The following is a 13,365-nucleotide window of genomic DNA, read 5'->3' on the forward strand; positions in this document are numbered from 1 at the left end:
TTTTCGCATGCGCTTTTGTAGCAGTGCAAGGTTTTCCGAATGCATTTTCGCTGCATTCTGCAGCAACTGACAGTTCTTTGACGCCTGTCAGTTGTTGCAGTTATCGAATTTCATTCGGTAAGTGAAACGTAAACATGTTGCAGTTATCGAACGTCTACTGTATATGACTACCTTTAAGGAAAAAAAACAAAATGCCAGAATATTTTGCTCATACCACTAGTTCAGAAGGTTCAGAGGAGAATTTAAAAAGTTTGTAAGGAATTGCGCGCTGGTGTGATGCATAACGCATTGGAGCTGGCTGGGTCCAGCTACGCTCATAACACAAGTTTACAAAATAAAACGAAAGTCCTGAACTTCTGTCAACGACCAAAATTTTTGAAGCCCAATTTGGTGCTGATTTCGAAACCGACCTTCAAAAAATTTAAAGTAGAACAGTTTTTGAGTCTTAGCTCAATATCGAGTTTTGTAACTTTTCAAAATATGTAATTTACTAAAATTCAAGTATATTGCGTTTCGTTCAAGCAATTTTAAATCTTTTTCCATAAATTAAAAGCTGAATACAATACCATTCGATCATCTGAATACAGGTTTTGCGTCAGATTGATAAAATTCAAGATATTGGCGAGTTTTAGGGACGATCTTCTTAAATTTTAGCAAAGTTCCCAAAATTTTTTGAAGAAATGTATTTTTTTCAATAAGAAAAAACCAACTGAAAAATTCTTTCTCGACGTTTATTTGACATATCATATGTAGGCGAGTTACAGTAAAAATTTCAGCTCAATCGGAGCATTGATTACGGAGAATGAGATGTTTGAAGTGAGCGACTTTGCTTAAAAATAGAACAAAAATCGATTTCAAATCATCAACCTTGTATGGAAAGTCGAAAAAATTTCCGCTCTACTGTAATTTTTTTCCTTCGCGTTTTCGAACTCAGGGCATGATTCTACACCAAAAATGATCATCAGCTTACCGAGTTCAAAAATGCTGTAAACTAGTGTAATTGATGATTGATTTTAGTAATCAACTTAACCCTAGTAGGATGTTGGGGTCAAGCAGGGTCGCTGAGCATACACTACGCTGTCGTGGTTCGCCAAACATCTTAGGAGGTGGGTTAAAAAGCCTATTCAGAGCCGTGGTTTTGCGACAATTGTTTATTGAGTAGATTTTCATCTCGCAGCAAACAGAGAATAAATATCCCACAACGCGTGTCACATAAGACAATATTGATAAGTCACATATGACAAAAGCAGAACGTCAAATAAACTCCCCAACACCGTAACATATTGAAAACTACAACTAAAATATACCAAAACCAAAATCATTCAATATACGCACGCACACACCTAACTATATCCAAACCAAAACGGAAATTCTCGCAGAATAAGTCATAGAAAGTAAGGAAACGTGAGAAAAATCACACAAACAGTTTCAAACAGCAATAAATATTCCTTTATTCAAAAAGGTAAGTTGCATCTGCTAATAAGGCTAATAACAACGATGTGTATCATATGTATGTATGGCGAACATGGCACAAACCGGACGCCCTGTTTGAAGGGCGACATTTTTCTGTACAGTGTATCGAAAAATTACACGTTCTGAGTCCATTCAGATTTGAGATAACAGCATATCACTGCAACTTTTAAACTGTGTTCCCGAGCAGGAATGAATAACTGACACATATCTGGAGGATAACAAAATCAGGTATCATACCAAGACAAGGTATCGGTCGGTTATCCAGGTATTGTAAATAATTTATTTTGGTATTTTGTAGGTATTGATAAAATACCTCAACGAGTTATTGGATTGGTATTGAGGACTGCTTGAGGTATTATTGAATTATGGAAAAATCGCTATTTGTATTGAAAAATCGTCGATTATTATTTAGGTATTACCATACCAGTGGCCGAATTCCGGCGCACAGTTTCTTCGAAGAGAAGAAATTTTCTTCTATTGCCCACCAGCAAGAAAATTTTCTTCTCTTCGAAGAAAAAGTGCGCCGGAATTTGCCTACAGATGTCATTATTCACGAGTTATGTATTGAATACACACCAGTTATTATTTTAGGTATTTTACCTCTTTTGCAGGGCTACTTAATACCTCATTCAGGTTGTAGGTATTCGGTTTTCCATACCTAAGTTTGGTATTCTTCAGCTATTTTCTCCTGCTCGGGTTGAGGTACTACTTTTTACGAATGCGAGTTATAATGATTCTTGATAATCATTCGTGGTAACTGAGATATCTAACATGCTCCACGGGTAATTTTCCGATACACTGCACTGTCAGAGAGAAGACTTTCCATTCTACTTCTGTTAACAAAGCTATCATTAGGACATTGGACATCACAAAAGTAACACAGTTTTGCACAAGAAAACAAAAATACTATCAAACAGCGTGTGTTCAAATTGGACTGAAGATTTTGGCGGACACGATTCGGGCTTCGTTTTGCCCAATAACAGAACAAAAACCTATTGGCTCTTTTCGTTGAGTATAATGTAACGCGGCACACTGCTGCTATTGCTGCCACCGCGACCACCGCCGCCACCGAGATCGTACAGGTGGTGCAGCTGGAATTTCTCTTTCTTTTGCCAAAGCAACAGTTGACGAAAGTTAGGCTCGGGTTTCTTACACAGTGGGCAGCACGCCTCGTGCTGGCGTGGATCGTTTGGGTTCGGTAGGGGTAGCACTAGCGCAACTGCGTATAGCATGCAAGATGGCCGCGGAAAAAAAAGAGGGCGGGGACGACGAGCAGAGCAGTAACAATAGAGCACGGCACCGGAAACGCGCGCACAGTGGGCGGAAACGATGTCGGTCAAAATTGAAATTAAAGTGACAAAAAGGGCGATTGAAATCGAACGAAAAAATCGATAAGAAGCGATAATCGAAACAAAACGGCGGGAAAATATAAACGGAACATGAAATCAAGTGAAAATGGGTGTGAAGTTGCGGTAATTTTAAGTGTGTTTATAAGGCGGAAAACCATTTCATACGATTTCGATCAAGGGTTTCGTTCGGTGCAGTCCGATCAACGATTATTTTTTTGGATATACCGATCAGTTAATATTATTAGGTGAGTTTGGTTAAAGAGAAAAGAAAGAAAAAGAAGGAATGTTGATTAGTATACAGATCGTTCGCCGAAAGCAGTTGCAATTAGGATTTTTGTTTGTTGGGTAATTCAAGGCACGATTAATCACAAATTTACGAGCGCATCAGCCACAAACACGTCCTGTTGTTTGGTGATTGTTGGTATTAATGATGAATTCGATCGCGATCAGCTTGCGTGTGGTGGTGTGTAATTGTTTTGTTTGTTTTGGGTAGCATGATGGAAAGCAAAGTTATTTGGTTGGAAGCCATTCTCGATGACTTAACATATGATTCAACTTGTCCGAAAAGGGAATATTGTTAATAAACAGAATTTCCGCGGATTTTGATCTTTAGTTCTCGAAACCAAGGATTAATATTGGATTTTGCGAATTGTCCAATGTTAAATAACCATATCCTCTTCCTGTTCTGGCATTGCGGTGTGTGAATATTAATATCGTTAAAAGTATAACTATTGGCATCTCTTCTAATTTAGTTCCAACATTGATGGAAATTTTAACTAGATACCCTAATTGTTTGAACTAAGAGTAAAACATTTCGTATACTCAAGTGACTATTACATACTAGGATGATCTAATTGATAAAAAGTAAACAAATTAAAGGAATATTGAGTACGTACCTCGGCAAGGATCGTTCTTGACCAGGAATTCGTCAAGTGCTACCCATCCTCCTCCGACGCGAACCATCACAGTACTTCGTAGAATTCGCACTAGACGCAGCTTCTGGGAGTCTCCAAACTAAACATAACAACCCCCATAAAAATCCCGGTTAATATCCAAATTTCGTCCATCAAATCTACCATTCCTCCAACTTACCCGGTATTTGCCTTCGCCGACCTGGAACACTCGGAACTTCTGACGACACGTGCACAGCATCACCAACCGTTTGACCTCGTCGTGGATCTTGTCGGCGTCGGTTTTCGGTTTGCGGTCCTGCCAGTCCGGCCGAAGCGCCGCGATGAACTCCTGCCAGTCGATCAGTCCTTCGCCGTTGCGATCGAACAGGTCGGCCACGGCGTTCATCTCCAGCTTCGAGGTGTCGAATTCTGCGGGTGGGGAAACGTTCGACGGATTAGTAAGTATCGGTTTTCAAATCAGTAGGACTTCTTAAAGTCACTGGGCGCCCCTCACATTAATTTGTCCCTTGTCGCCTTAATGCAGAGCTCCGGCGCGGTAGACCTTCTTTCCCATGCTACTCGTGGGAATCTAGATGAGCTCTTACAATACAAATTCAAACAATAGCGTAGGTATTTGTAACCGAACCCCTTCGCAAGGAATGGGATGGCTAGGTCTCCGCTGAGGACGGATATCGGAGGAAGTAAGAGTACACAAAGCGCAGGCGTATGGAATCCCGTTACAATCCCGACTGGCACGCCGGAAGAGGTAATTGACGGAGCGTGATTGACGAGGTCGTCCACAAAACGCATGAAGGGCTTTCTGCTATAGAAGTAACTACACAACAGCTGAACATGATTATCGACTTTGCATCACCGAAACGTAATATACGCAAGGACCTCAAGCAGGGCTAGCTGAAACTCCGGCAGTTGATGTTAGCGACCAAGCAAGGCATGAACTCATGACAACAGTGGCAGCGGAAGCGCTGGTGAAGTTGAAGGTACTCTTTCAATCTAGACTGAGGCATTCGCTTTGTGGGTAGCCCGACAAGGCAGTCGCAGAAGCGTGCGAGGCAGCCGTCGGGAGAGGAGTTACACCGTGGCAATCGAAAGGTCACGAGAATGGAACCCCGAAAAAAAACTATCAAGCTCGTGAGTTAGACCCCAGCCAGGCGCCACAGAAAGATTGAAAGAGTAGACCCAAAAGAGCCGAACCGTATCGGGTTAAGCCACCTCAGGTTAGGGCGGGCTGGGAGAAGGCGTCCCGTCCCTTGAAATCAAGTGTACAGGCATAAAAAGCCAGGAAGAAAGACCAGGCAGAACAGTTGCCAGTAAGCTGGACAAGAGTTACACTTGCATCATCGAAACCGGCGTGTCCTAATACTCCGAAGTTCTGAAGAGCGATGCTCGGAGTCGACGTACAGCATCAGACGTGCTCGTACTGGTGAAATGATCCTTGAGCTTAGAAAGGACACGCAGCGGGAACCCTTGCCTCGCCGCTGCGAATGTCACGCTAAAGACCGAGATAAGGCAAACAAAACGGCCTGTTCCAGGTATCTATCAGAGTGCCAATGCAATTCCGTGGGGTGATACCTACAGGATCGTGATGGCCAAGACCAGAAGTGTAATGTCTCCAGGGATGCTGGGGAGGATCATCAAAGGCGCACTTCCCGAGTTATTTTTCGAGCTCTTGGCCTCCTTTCGTAGGATCGCTGGGACTGGGGCTAGCGATGAGGGGAGGGTCACCGATGAGGAACTTGTGAGAAATGCAAAACCCTTTAGCGAAGGTAAGGTCCTCTCCCAGTCCGGACGGAATTCCGAACCTGGCCTTAAAAGTCACAGAAGAGTCACGACAGCGCAGGTTTTTGTTGCGCTTAAGTCACAACTAAAAGTCAGTCATTTAACAAGTAAGTATTTATTTGTGAGCTTGAGTCTGATTGACCACCCGTAGATGCTACTCCAGTATCGCCAGATCAGCTACACTCACACAAGGAACCAATGAGATTATCTGCCGGGGACTAGCAGGCATCTTCAGTGTGTGAGCGTTGATGATCTTCTATGTTTTAGGCGACAATGGCGCCTGCCACGTCAGGATCGTGATGGTCAAGACAAGAAGTGTGATGGCTCCAATAAGCAAGTCTCCAGGGATGCTGGGGAGGATCATCGTGGGCTCTCTTCCCGAGCTATGTTTCGAGCTCTTGGCCTCCTTTCGTAGGATATCTGGGACTGGGGCTAGCGATGAGGCGAGGGTCACCGATGAGAAACTAGTGAGAATTGCAAAATCCTTTAGCGAAGGTAAGGTCCACTCCCATTCCGGAGTTCCTAACCTGGTCTTAAAAGTAACTATCCCAACTCCAAGTACCACACTTGTCACAGAAGAGTCACGGGGCGCAGGTTTTTGTTGCGCTCAAGTCACTGTGACTGACTTTTAACAAGTAAGTGTTTATTTGTTAGAAGTAAGGCACAGTGACTTCTGCGCAACAAAAACCTGCGCCGCCGTGACTCTTCTGTGACAAGTGTGTCACTTGGGATTATAGATGCTCCAGAGATGTTCAGAGGTTTGGAAGCGGCAGAGCTTGGTACTATTACCAAAAATGAGCGAATTAAATACTCGGAGACCTGTCGTCGTATAGACCTATATGCTTTCCCAAAATGACAGGGAAGGTACTCGAGAGGATCATCCTCAACAGACTGTCAAGGTACACCGAGTGTGTAGATGGTCTCTTGAGTAGCCATTTCGACTTCCGGAATGACCGCTATCTTGTGGGTTACAAAAACTGTCGAAATAGCTCTTCAGTTTAAGAGAAGAAAAATTCGGTACTGTGCAATAGTGACCCTGGGTGTAAGGAACGCTTTTAATAGTGCCAGTTAGGCGGCCATTATCGATGCGGTCCTGCGTCTTGAGATATCTGGTCTGGCTACTTGAACGAGATCCTCAGGAGCTTCTTCCAGATCTGGGTACTAGTATACGACAGAGGTGAATCGAGAATGTTATGTGTAGAACTTCAAGAGTTCCACAGGTTTCGTCCTGGGTCCGGTGTCACGGAATGTCATGTACGACGAGGTGTTGAGGTTAAAGTTTTCGTGACCATCATTAGCTTCGCTGACGATATTAGTTACCAATCGAAGAAGTGGCATTGTGCAGCCCATTAGGCATAACAGACCTTAGGCATGGCAATATGCATAATGGATATTAGGCATAATGAGCATTTAAAAGAATGATAAATTATGCCTATCGTTCATTATGTCAGTCGTCCATTATGCTCATCGTACTTATGCCTAACGTCCGTATGTCCAACGTCGCGAACCCGTTTTTTATGAGATCCAGTCGATTTCCTTGCTCCACGAATGATGTAAAAGAGTAAAAACATTAGGAAACAACTTACTCGTTCCGATGATTCCGTCGATAAAGACCTCCCGCGGGATCAGTCCGTTGTTGTCCTTGTCCATCTTGCGGAACAGATCCGTCAGGCGGGACTTCTTGTGGTTCATGAACTTGAGGAACCGCTTGCGCCATTCCTCCCAGCTGAACTGCCGGACGCGCTCCAGGTCTTGCAGGTAGAGCAGGTGATCGTGCAGGCGCCGTTGGCGTTCCCACGCCAGCATCCACACGTAGCGCCACTTGTCCCAGAGGAGCTTGGCCCGTGGGGAGCGGAGCTCGGTTTCGGGTTGATTGCTGGAAGATTTTGGGTTGGAAGATCGGTTAGAGAACGGGGTTGATTTTGGCGCAGGTGAGGGATGCGGGAGAATGCGTGAGAATGAGGATGAAAACGGTGGTATGAGATGAGAAAAGTAATGTTTTAAAAAGGTTCAAATCATCTATACCTGTACCAAAGAAATGTTCTTGAAGGTTTTGCTACTATTCTACTACAGAAAACTTGGCTGAACCATACAAACCATAACCGGACACAATAACTACCTAGCTAAATCCAACAAACCGTAACCCGCTGGCGCTTCACGCTTATCGTTGTTCTATGGTAATTCTGACAAATCCAAACCTGTTCAACTGTAATTGATCATTGGGAAAACTATATTTTCGTTACCGAAGGGCTTTACGAATTCAACATTTAGGAAGTGATCCTCGCGGATATTATAAATCATGTTTGGTTTCCGGTAGGGATTACACCATCTGACGCTTGGCTCTTCTCAGACTACACAAAAGTCAAATGTCAGATCATTTGATCCCTTCCGTATAAGAAACTGAGCTATTTGCTATTTCTGGAATTCTGAATTTTTCAATGTTATTTCTAATACATGTTCTACCAATTTACTTGCTTTCTTTTCTATGTTGATCTAGCTACTAATATCCACGATACCTGTTCGAAATCCAGTATTTCGTCAACGCGAGTGGCCACCACAGTCAAGTCCAACCGATATTTTCATTAATTGGCTTGTGTCGTCTGACAACACGATTTTATAAGCGATCTAAAGTGAGGTTAGGTTTTGTAATATCCCGTTTCGTATTTCAAAGATTTGATCCTTCCAGATCATCTGTTTTTGTTAGAATCGGGTAGTAAAAAAAAAAGATTTATCGACACATTTGTTGATTAATTGAAAATTTATCTGATAAGGAACTGTAATTCTTCTTTTAAGATTCCTAATGTTCCCGACATAACCTAAACTTTTAATCGCTATTGATGTTTAAATGCTAAACGTCGTTCGTTCGATCCTCAACAAAAACCGTGGTTGATTGTGGAAGCGACCCGATCGCAAAACACTGGATATGGAAAAGAACAATCGATGAGCAAAAATGATAATAATGTACAAATGAAACAATTTATAACAAAAAACGAAACCAATTTATGATCAAATAATATGACGTGGAACATTACAAATGACAATGCGAATGAACAATGAAAAACATGATGAATGGATTAGTAGAGGGACGGATAGTCTCTTGACTGCACCACCACATTCAAGAAGGCGATGGCGGCGATCGACCCGCGATCGGTCGATCGCAATCCGTGATGGGCATGATTGTGAGGAGATGATGGCGGATATACCTTGGCGAGAATCGTGGACCGTAGTGTGGCAGGCGATCCCGTTCCGGCGTCTGGGTTTCGCGTCCAGGACTCACACGACTGGTGACGGCGGGATGTTCGCAAAAAGGGGCAATGTACAATAACAAAGGCGCAACAAACAACACATTCACAGGGTCAATTTCGATTCCACACGGTGGTTGATTTGGGTTTCCAATTGTTTGGCGATATAGGAAATATTGTACACACAAAACACCAACAACAACAAAACACAATACATAGAAAGTAGAGAGAGAGAAAGGAAAAGAATGATAGAAAACAACATGCAGGTGGGAAGATATAATCTGTGATGGCCGCTAGTTTCGCTGGATTCCGTTCTTCGTGTTTTTAACGTTCAAATTCTCAAGTAAAAGTAATGATTTGGAACAGATTCCCTGAGATGTGGATAAGCATGGAAAGATCACTCACTCACCCGAACACCAGCGGTGTGAATTACTGAAGGAAGAAGAGCAAAACGCAATAACTGAGTGAGTGTTTCCCATGCTTGAATACAGTCGTGGACTGATTTCGGCAAGATATTCAGCCCTTATATCAAACTTCAAGGAATAGCATAACGAAATCGTTTCTAACTAATTTGGAACCACCCAATGAACTAATACTGAAACTGCATCTTGTTTGAATCCCCTCCACCCTGGTTATGCTCAAAATTCTAATCTGAAAAACGTAATCCAGCGAAATCAACTGATGAAACACACTAAAATGAGATACACACCTGGTACGACGTGAATTAAGCCCTTGATCGCGTGATCCCTTGAAACTATTCGATGAAATGATGACAACAAAACAGGAATGAACACACAAAACACACACAACGCAATGAAGGAAATTGAAGACAATTTCATTGAACGGGAAAAGATAAAAGACATAAATCATTCGGTTAGTGAAAACGAAAACAATTCAACATTTTTTCTAATGTTAGATGTCATAATAAAACTATAAAGATTCAAAATAAACACAAACGAATTAGAACAAACCTTTGCTTTCGTCCTAGGGTGCCGTAGTCTGGCGAATGTTCGCGCAAATCTGGTTGTGATCCTCTACTGTAAATTGTTGGTGACGGTGGTGGTGATGGATGGTGATTGGTTCAGAAACACACGAACACAAATTGAATTGATAGCAAGTGCGGCACAATAGTTAAAAACAGAAGAATACGCAACGTGATCGAAGAAAAAGAAACAAAAATCGGTTAATCATGCGACTATTGAGAGAAAGAATAAATCACTAAAGAAAACTGTTAACAACAGTGCGCGAAACACAGCGGTTTTGGCAACAATTATTGCAATTCTTTTCGGGATAACTTACACTGGTGTCTTGAGCACACCGCGGGACGGTTTTCGCGTTTCTTTCAACCCTGGTGGCGGTTGGCGTGGTTTGCAGGCACGATCCACCTCACCCTGGCGACGGGCAGTGTTTTCCATGAATTCCTTGTGGTCGGCGATCAACGCCTCCAGCGGTGGAATCTCGTCCGGCAGTGCTTCTTGTTCAAGATCTAGGCGAAAGTGGTGGGAAAGCATGAAATATTGAAAAGTTTTTCAACGCACGAACGTATACTTACTCAGCAAGGTAGATTCCAGTCCGGCCAGCCAAGCCAGCAGTTCCTCGATCGAATCATCCAGATCCTTCAGCGACTTCAGGTGCGACTCCAGCTTGCTCTGTCGGCTCAGCGCCCATTGGGAAATTTCGTCCCACCGGGACTGGATGATCGAGATCCAGTTCTTGATGATCGGAACCGCGTCCGGATGAGCCTTGCCCAGAATGGAGTTCGCCAATCCAAGGGTTTCTTCCTTGTCGAACTCCTTCTCGCGTAGTTCCTTCATGAAGCGAGCATGCTCATCCAGCAGATCGTTGGCTTGGGCTTCATCGTCCGGAGCGGCCGCGGCGAAGCGTAGTTTCTGTTCGGCCTCGGACAACCATTCCAGCAGCATGTGAACTGATTTGTGCAGGCGTTCGGCTTCCTTCAGTGCCACTTCCAAGCGTGACTTGCGACGGGAGCTCAGGTCCTGGACATCCTCCCACAGTTTCTGCAATTCTCGCAGATTCTTGCTCGTTTCGCGCGTTTCATCGGACTTTTCCAGATCCTTGCCAGTCTTCATGACGCTTTGCATTTGTGCGGAACGTTTGTCCAGGTCGGATTCCAGCTGCTTATGGTGATCAAAAAGTGTAGTTACCGTATCCAAGTCACCATGTACTGGTCCGTCTTCGGCAAGTCGAGCCTTCGCCTTGCGCAGCCATTCAAGTAACGCCTGTAGAGCGTCCGCAAATTGACCAGACAGCAACAAAGCCTCCTCGAATTTGCGTTGGCGCTCGACGCTCTTGTGGCACACACGTTTCCATGAATCCTTAAGTTCGTTCATCATCTTCGAAAGCACCGGTTCATCAGATTTTGGAGCACGGTCCATCAATCCCTTGCCGTTACGCATTGTGCTATCATAGAAGCTCTCCTTCGACTGCAGGTGGCGTTGGATTTCCCGAAGTTTTTCCAAGTGCTTCTTGATTTTCACGGCATCGTTGCTCGGTTCTTCAGCAAGCGTATCCAGCGTAGTCTCGGTTTCCTTCAACCACGTGGTCAGCTGCAGCCAAGCATCGTGGAATTCGCGGGCTTCTTTGTAACCATGGTCCAAGGCACGAGTTCGTTCAGCGGCCTTAGCAACCACGCGTTCCCAGCGATGCTGCACCGAGACCAGCAGATTCTTAATCAGAATAACGTCCTGTTTCTGACTGAAATACTTCAAATGCGTTCCCTTCTTGTCCAGCAAGAGCATCGATTCTCTATGGATGGAAACGTCCTTCTGTAGGATTTTGTGCTCTTCCATCTGCTGCTGAATCGTTTCAAGCACTCGGGAAACCGCAGAAGCCGAAGATAGTTGCTTCTCAGCTTGAGTCAGCCATTCTACGAATGCCTGTAGGGCGTCGTGGAACTCGGTAGCTTCCTTCAGGGCAATTTCCAACTTGATCTTCTTGTCGGAAGCTCTAGAAACTACAGCGTCCCAGCGTTGCTTCAGTGTTCTAAGCGTATGCTGCAGATTACTGGCTGAAACCTGCATCTGTGTCTGTCTACGTACGTATTCTTGTCCTTGTGCGATCAACGTTTCGACCTTCGGTCTGTTTTCTTCCAATTCGTTGTAGACTTCCATAAACCGTTCCAATTGCTCGGAAGCAGTTTCCGGCAGTCCACCAACAGGTTTGCTTGCTCCAATGATGGCATCCACATCGCCCAACCATCCAAGAAGATCTTGGATTTCTGCGGTGAATGCTTGAGCATCACGTAGCGATTCTTCCAGCTCATGCTGACGATCAGCTGCCTTCTGCAAAAGATCTCTCCATTGTTTGTTCAACTGCTGGAGCTTATCCTGAGTGGTAGATGCCTCCAATGATCCACGATCGTTTTCAATCAGCTTCCTACCAGCATCGTTCAACGTATCAACCGAGCTCTGGTGAGCATGGATATCATTAGCCAGTACCTTCAACTTGGCCAATTCAACCTCCAGCAACTGCGGATCTCCAGGAATGGGCTTCAGTTCGTCCAAGTTGGAGTCGGTCTTGTTGATCCAGACCAACAGCTCGTTCAAAGCGTGCTGGAACTGACCCAGGTGAAGCAGAGCGTGTTCTAGCTGCTTCTGCCGTTCCACCATTCCGCGGAGTAGATTCTCCCAGCGACGGTTCACCGAGTTCAGCGGCTCACGAATGGCACTCGCCTGTTCGGCTGAAGTACGCTCGGTCAGCTCAACCGCTTGCCTGTAGGATAAAATGTTATGTTACCTTGGGGTTCTTCGTTTTCTTCTTTATAATTATGCATTATATACAGATACGCTGAAGTACAGATTTCGATGGAAATATTACAGATGTAAGTGAAAGATGTAGACTTCATCATTTATAGCCAATACGAAAAACTCTTTTGCACAGGTAAGCCTAATTTGCATGGGAAAATCGCTCATATTGAAAATCGTTGACAAATAGGCGTAACCCTTCGAACTTCAATCACAAAATCTAGCATTCAGATTACAATACATTGATTTGATAAGCAAACGTTTCACTAGATACCGTTTTACACAATATGACTAACAGAAGGCGCTAGTGTGAAAAGCCAAACATAAAAGAAAACGATGCACGCGCCTCTGGTTGTGAAGTTTACAAAGAAAAAAAAATGTTAGAAGCTTCCCCAAATAACTAAATGTTTCGATTCCACAAAGTTCAGATTTAATTCAAGCAGAACCTTATGGCTGCTTAAAAGGTTCACATTGAACTTTATCGGAACTTCGAAAATAAGTTCCAGCATACAACAATATTATGATGAAACTGCTTAGAAGGCAACAGAGAAACCTCGAACAAGCGGCTGAGCTCATAAAGTATCCTCTTTCCGAGCTTCTGGTTACTGTTACGCCTGTTTATCTACGTACTAGATAAATTTATTCTACTAATGCAATTTTTCCGAAACACTTCAGCAGTCCTTTCAAATGTAAATTTCTGAGCGAATTTCCCTATATTCCAAATCATAAAAGCAACGACATCCATAATTAGTTTTCTTGCCTGTTCAATGCTCTGTTCCCATTTGTCATTCAAAATAGAGTAGCGTGAAACGGAATAAAACACCATTAGGTAAGTAATCTCGATCGA

The 13,365-nt window shown here is 43.8% G+C and overlaps 1 protein-coding gene across 50 annotated transcripts in view; it reads right to left on the bottom strand.

Moving 5' to 3' along the window:
* The window catches only part of LOC109422269 (dystonin), a 707,557-nt gene that overhangs the window by 39,617 nt on the left and 654,575 nt on the right, over nucleotides 1-13,365 (bottom strand). For 24 of the 50 annotated variants that reach the window (XM_062860152.1, XM_062860156.1, XM_062860154.1 and 21 more), the window contains 10 exons: nucleotides 13,279-13,290; nucleotides 10,307-12,486; nucleotides 10,054-10,240; nucleotides 9,726-9,791; nucleotides 9,464-9,508; nucleotides 8,716-8,793; nucleotides 7,099-7,388; nucleotides 3,915-4,144; nucleotides 3,719-3,836; nucleotides 2,627-2,692 (listed from right to left, as the gene is read on the bottom strand). In XM_062860152.1, the coding sequence (XP_062716136.1) occupies nucleotides 2,627-2,692; nucleotides 3,719-3,836; nucleotides 3,915-4,144; nucleotides 7,099-7,388; nucleotides 8,716-8,793; nucleotides 9,464-9,508; nucleotides 9,726-9,791; nucleotides 10,054-10,240; nucleotides 10,307-12,486; nucleotides 13,279-13,290 (3,272 nt within the window). The remainder of the gene's footprint in view (nucleotides 1-2,626; nucleotides 2,693-3,718; nucleotides 3,837-3,914; nucleotides 4,145-7,098; nucleotides 7,389-8,715; nucleotides 8,794-9,463; nucleotides 9,509-9,725; nucleotides 9,792-10,053; nucleotides 10,241-10,306; nucleotides 12,487-13,278; nucleotides 13,291-13,365) is intronic. The other 26 variants (XM_062860162.1, XM_062860165.1, XM_062860172.1 and 23 more) reach the window with 10 other exon arrangements.

This window comes from Aedes albopictus, chromosome 3, assembly GCF_035046485.1.
Source record: "Aedes albopictus strain Foshan chromosome 3, AalbF5, whole genome shotgun sequence".
NCBI lineage: Eukaryota > Metazoa > Arthropoda > Insecta > Diptera > Culicidae > Aedes > Aedes albopictus.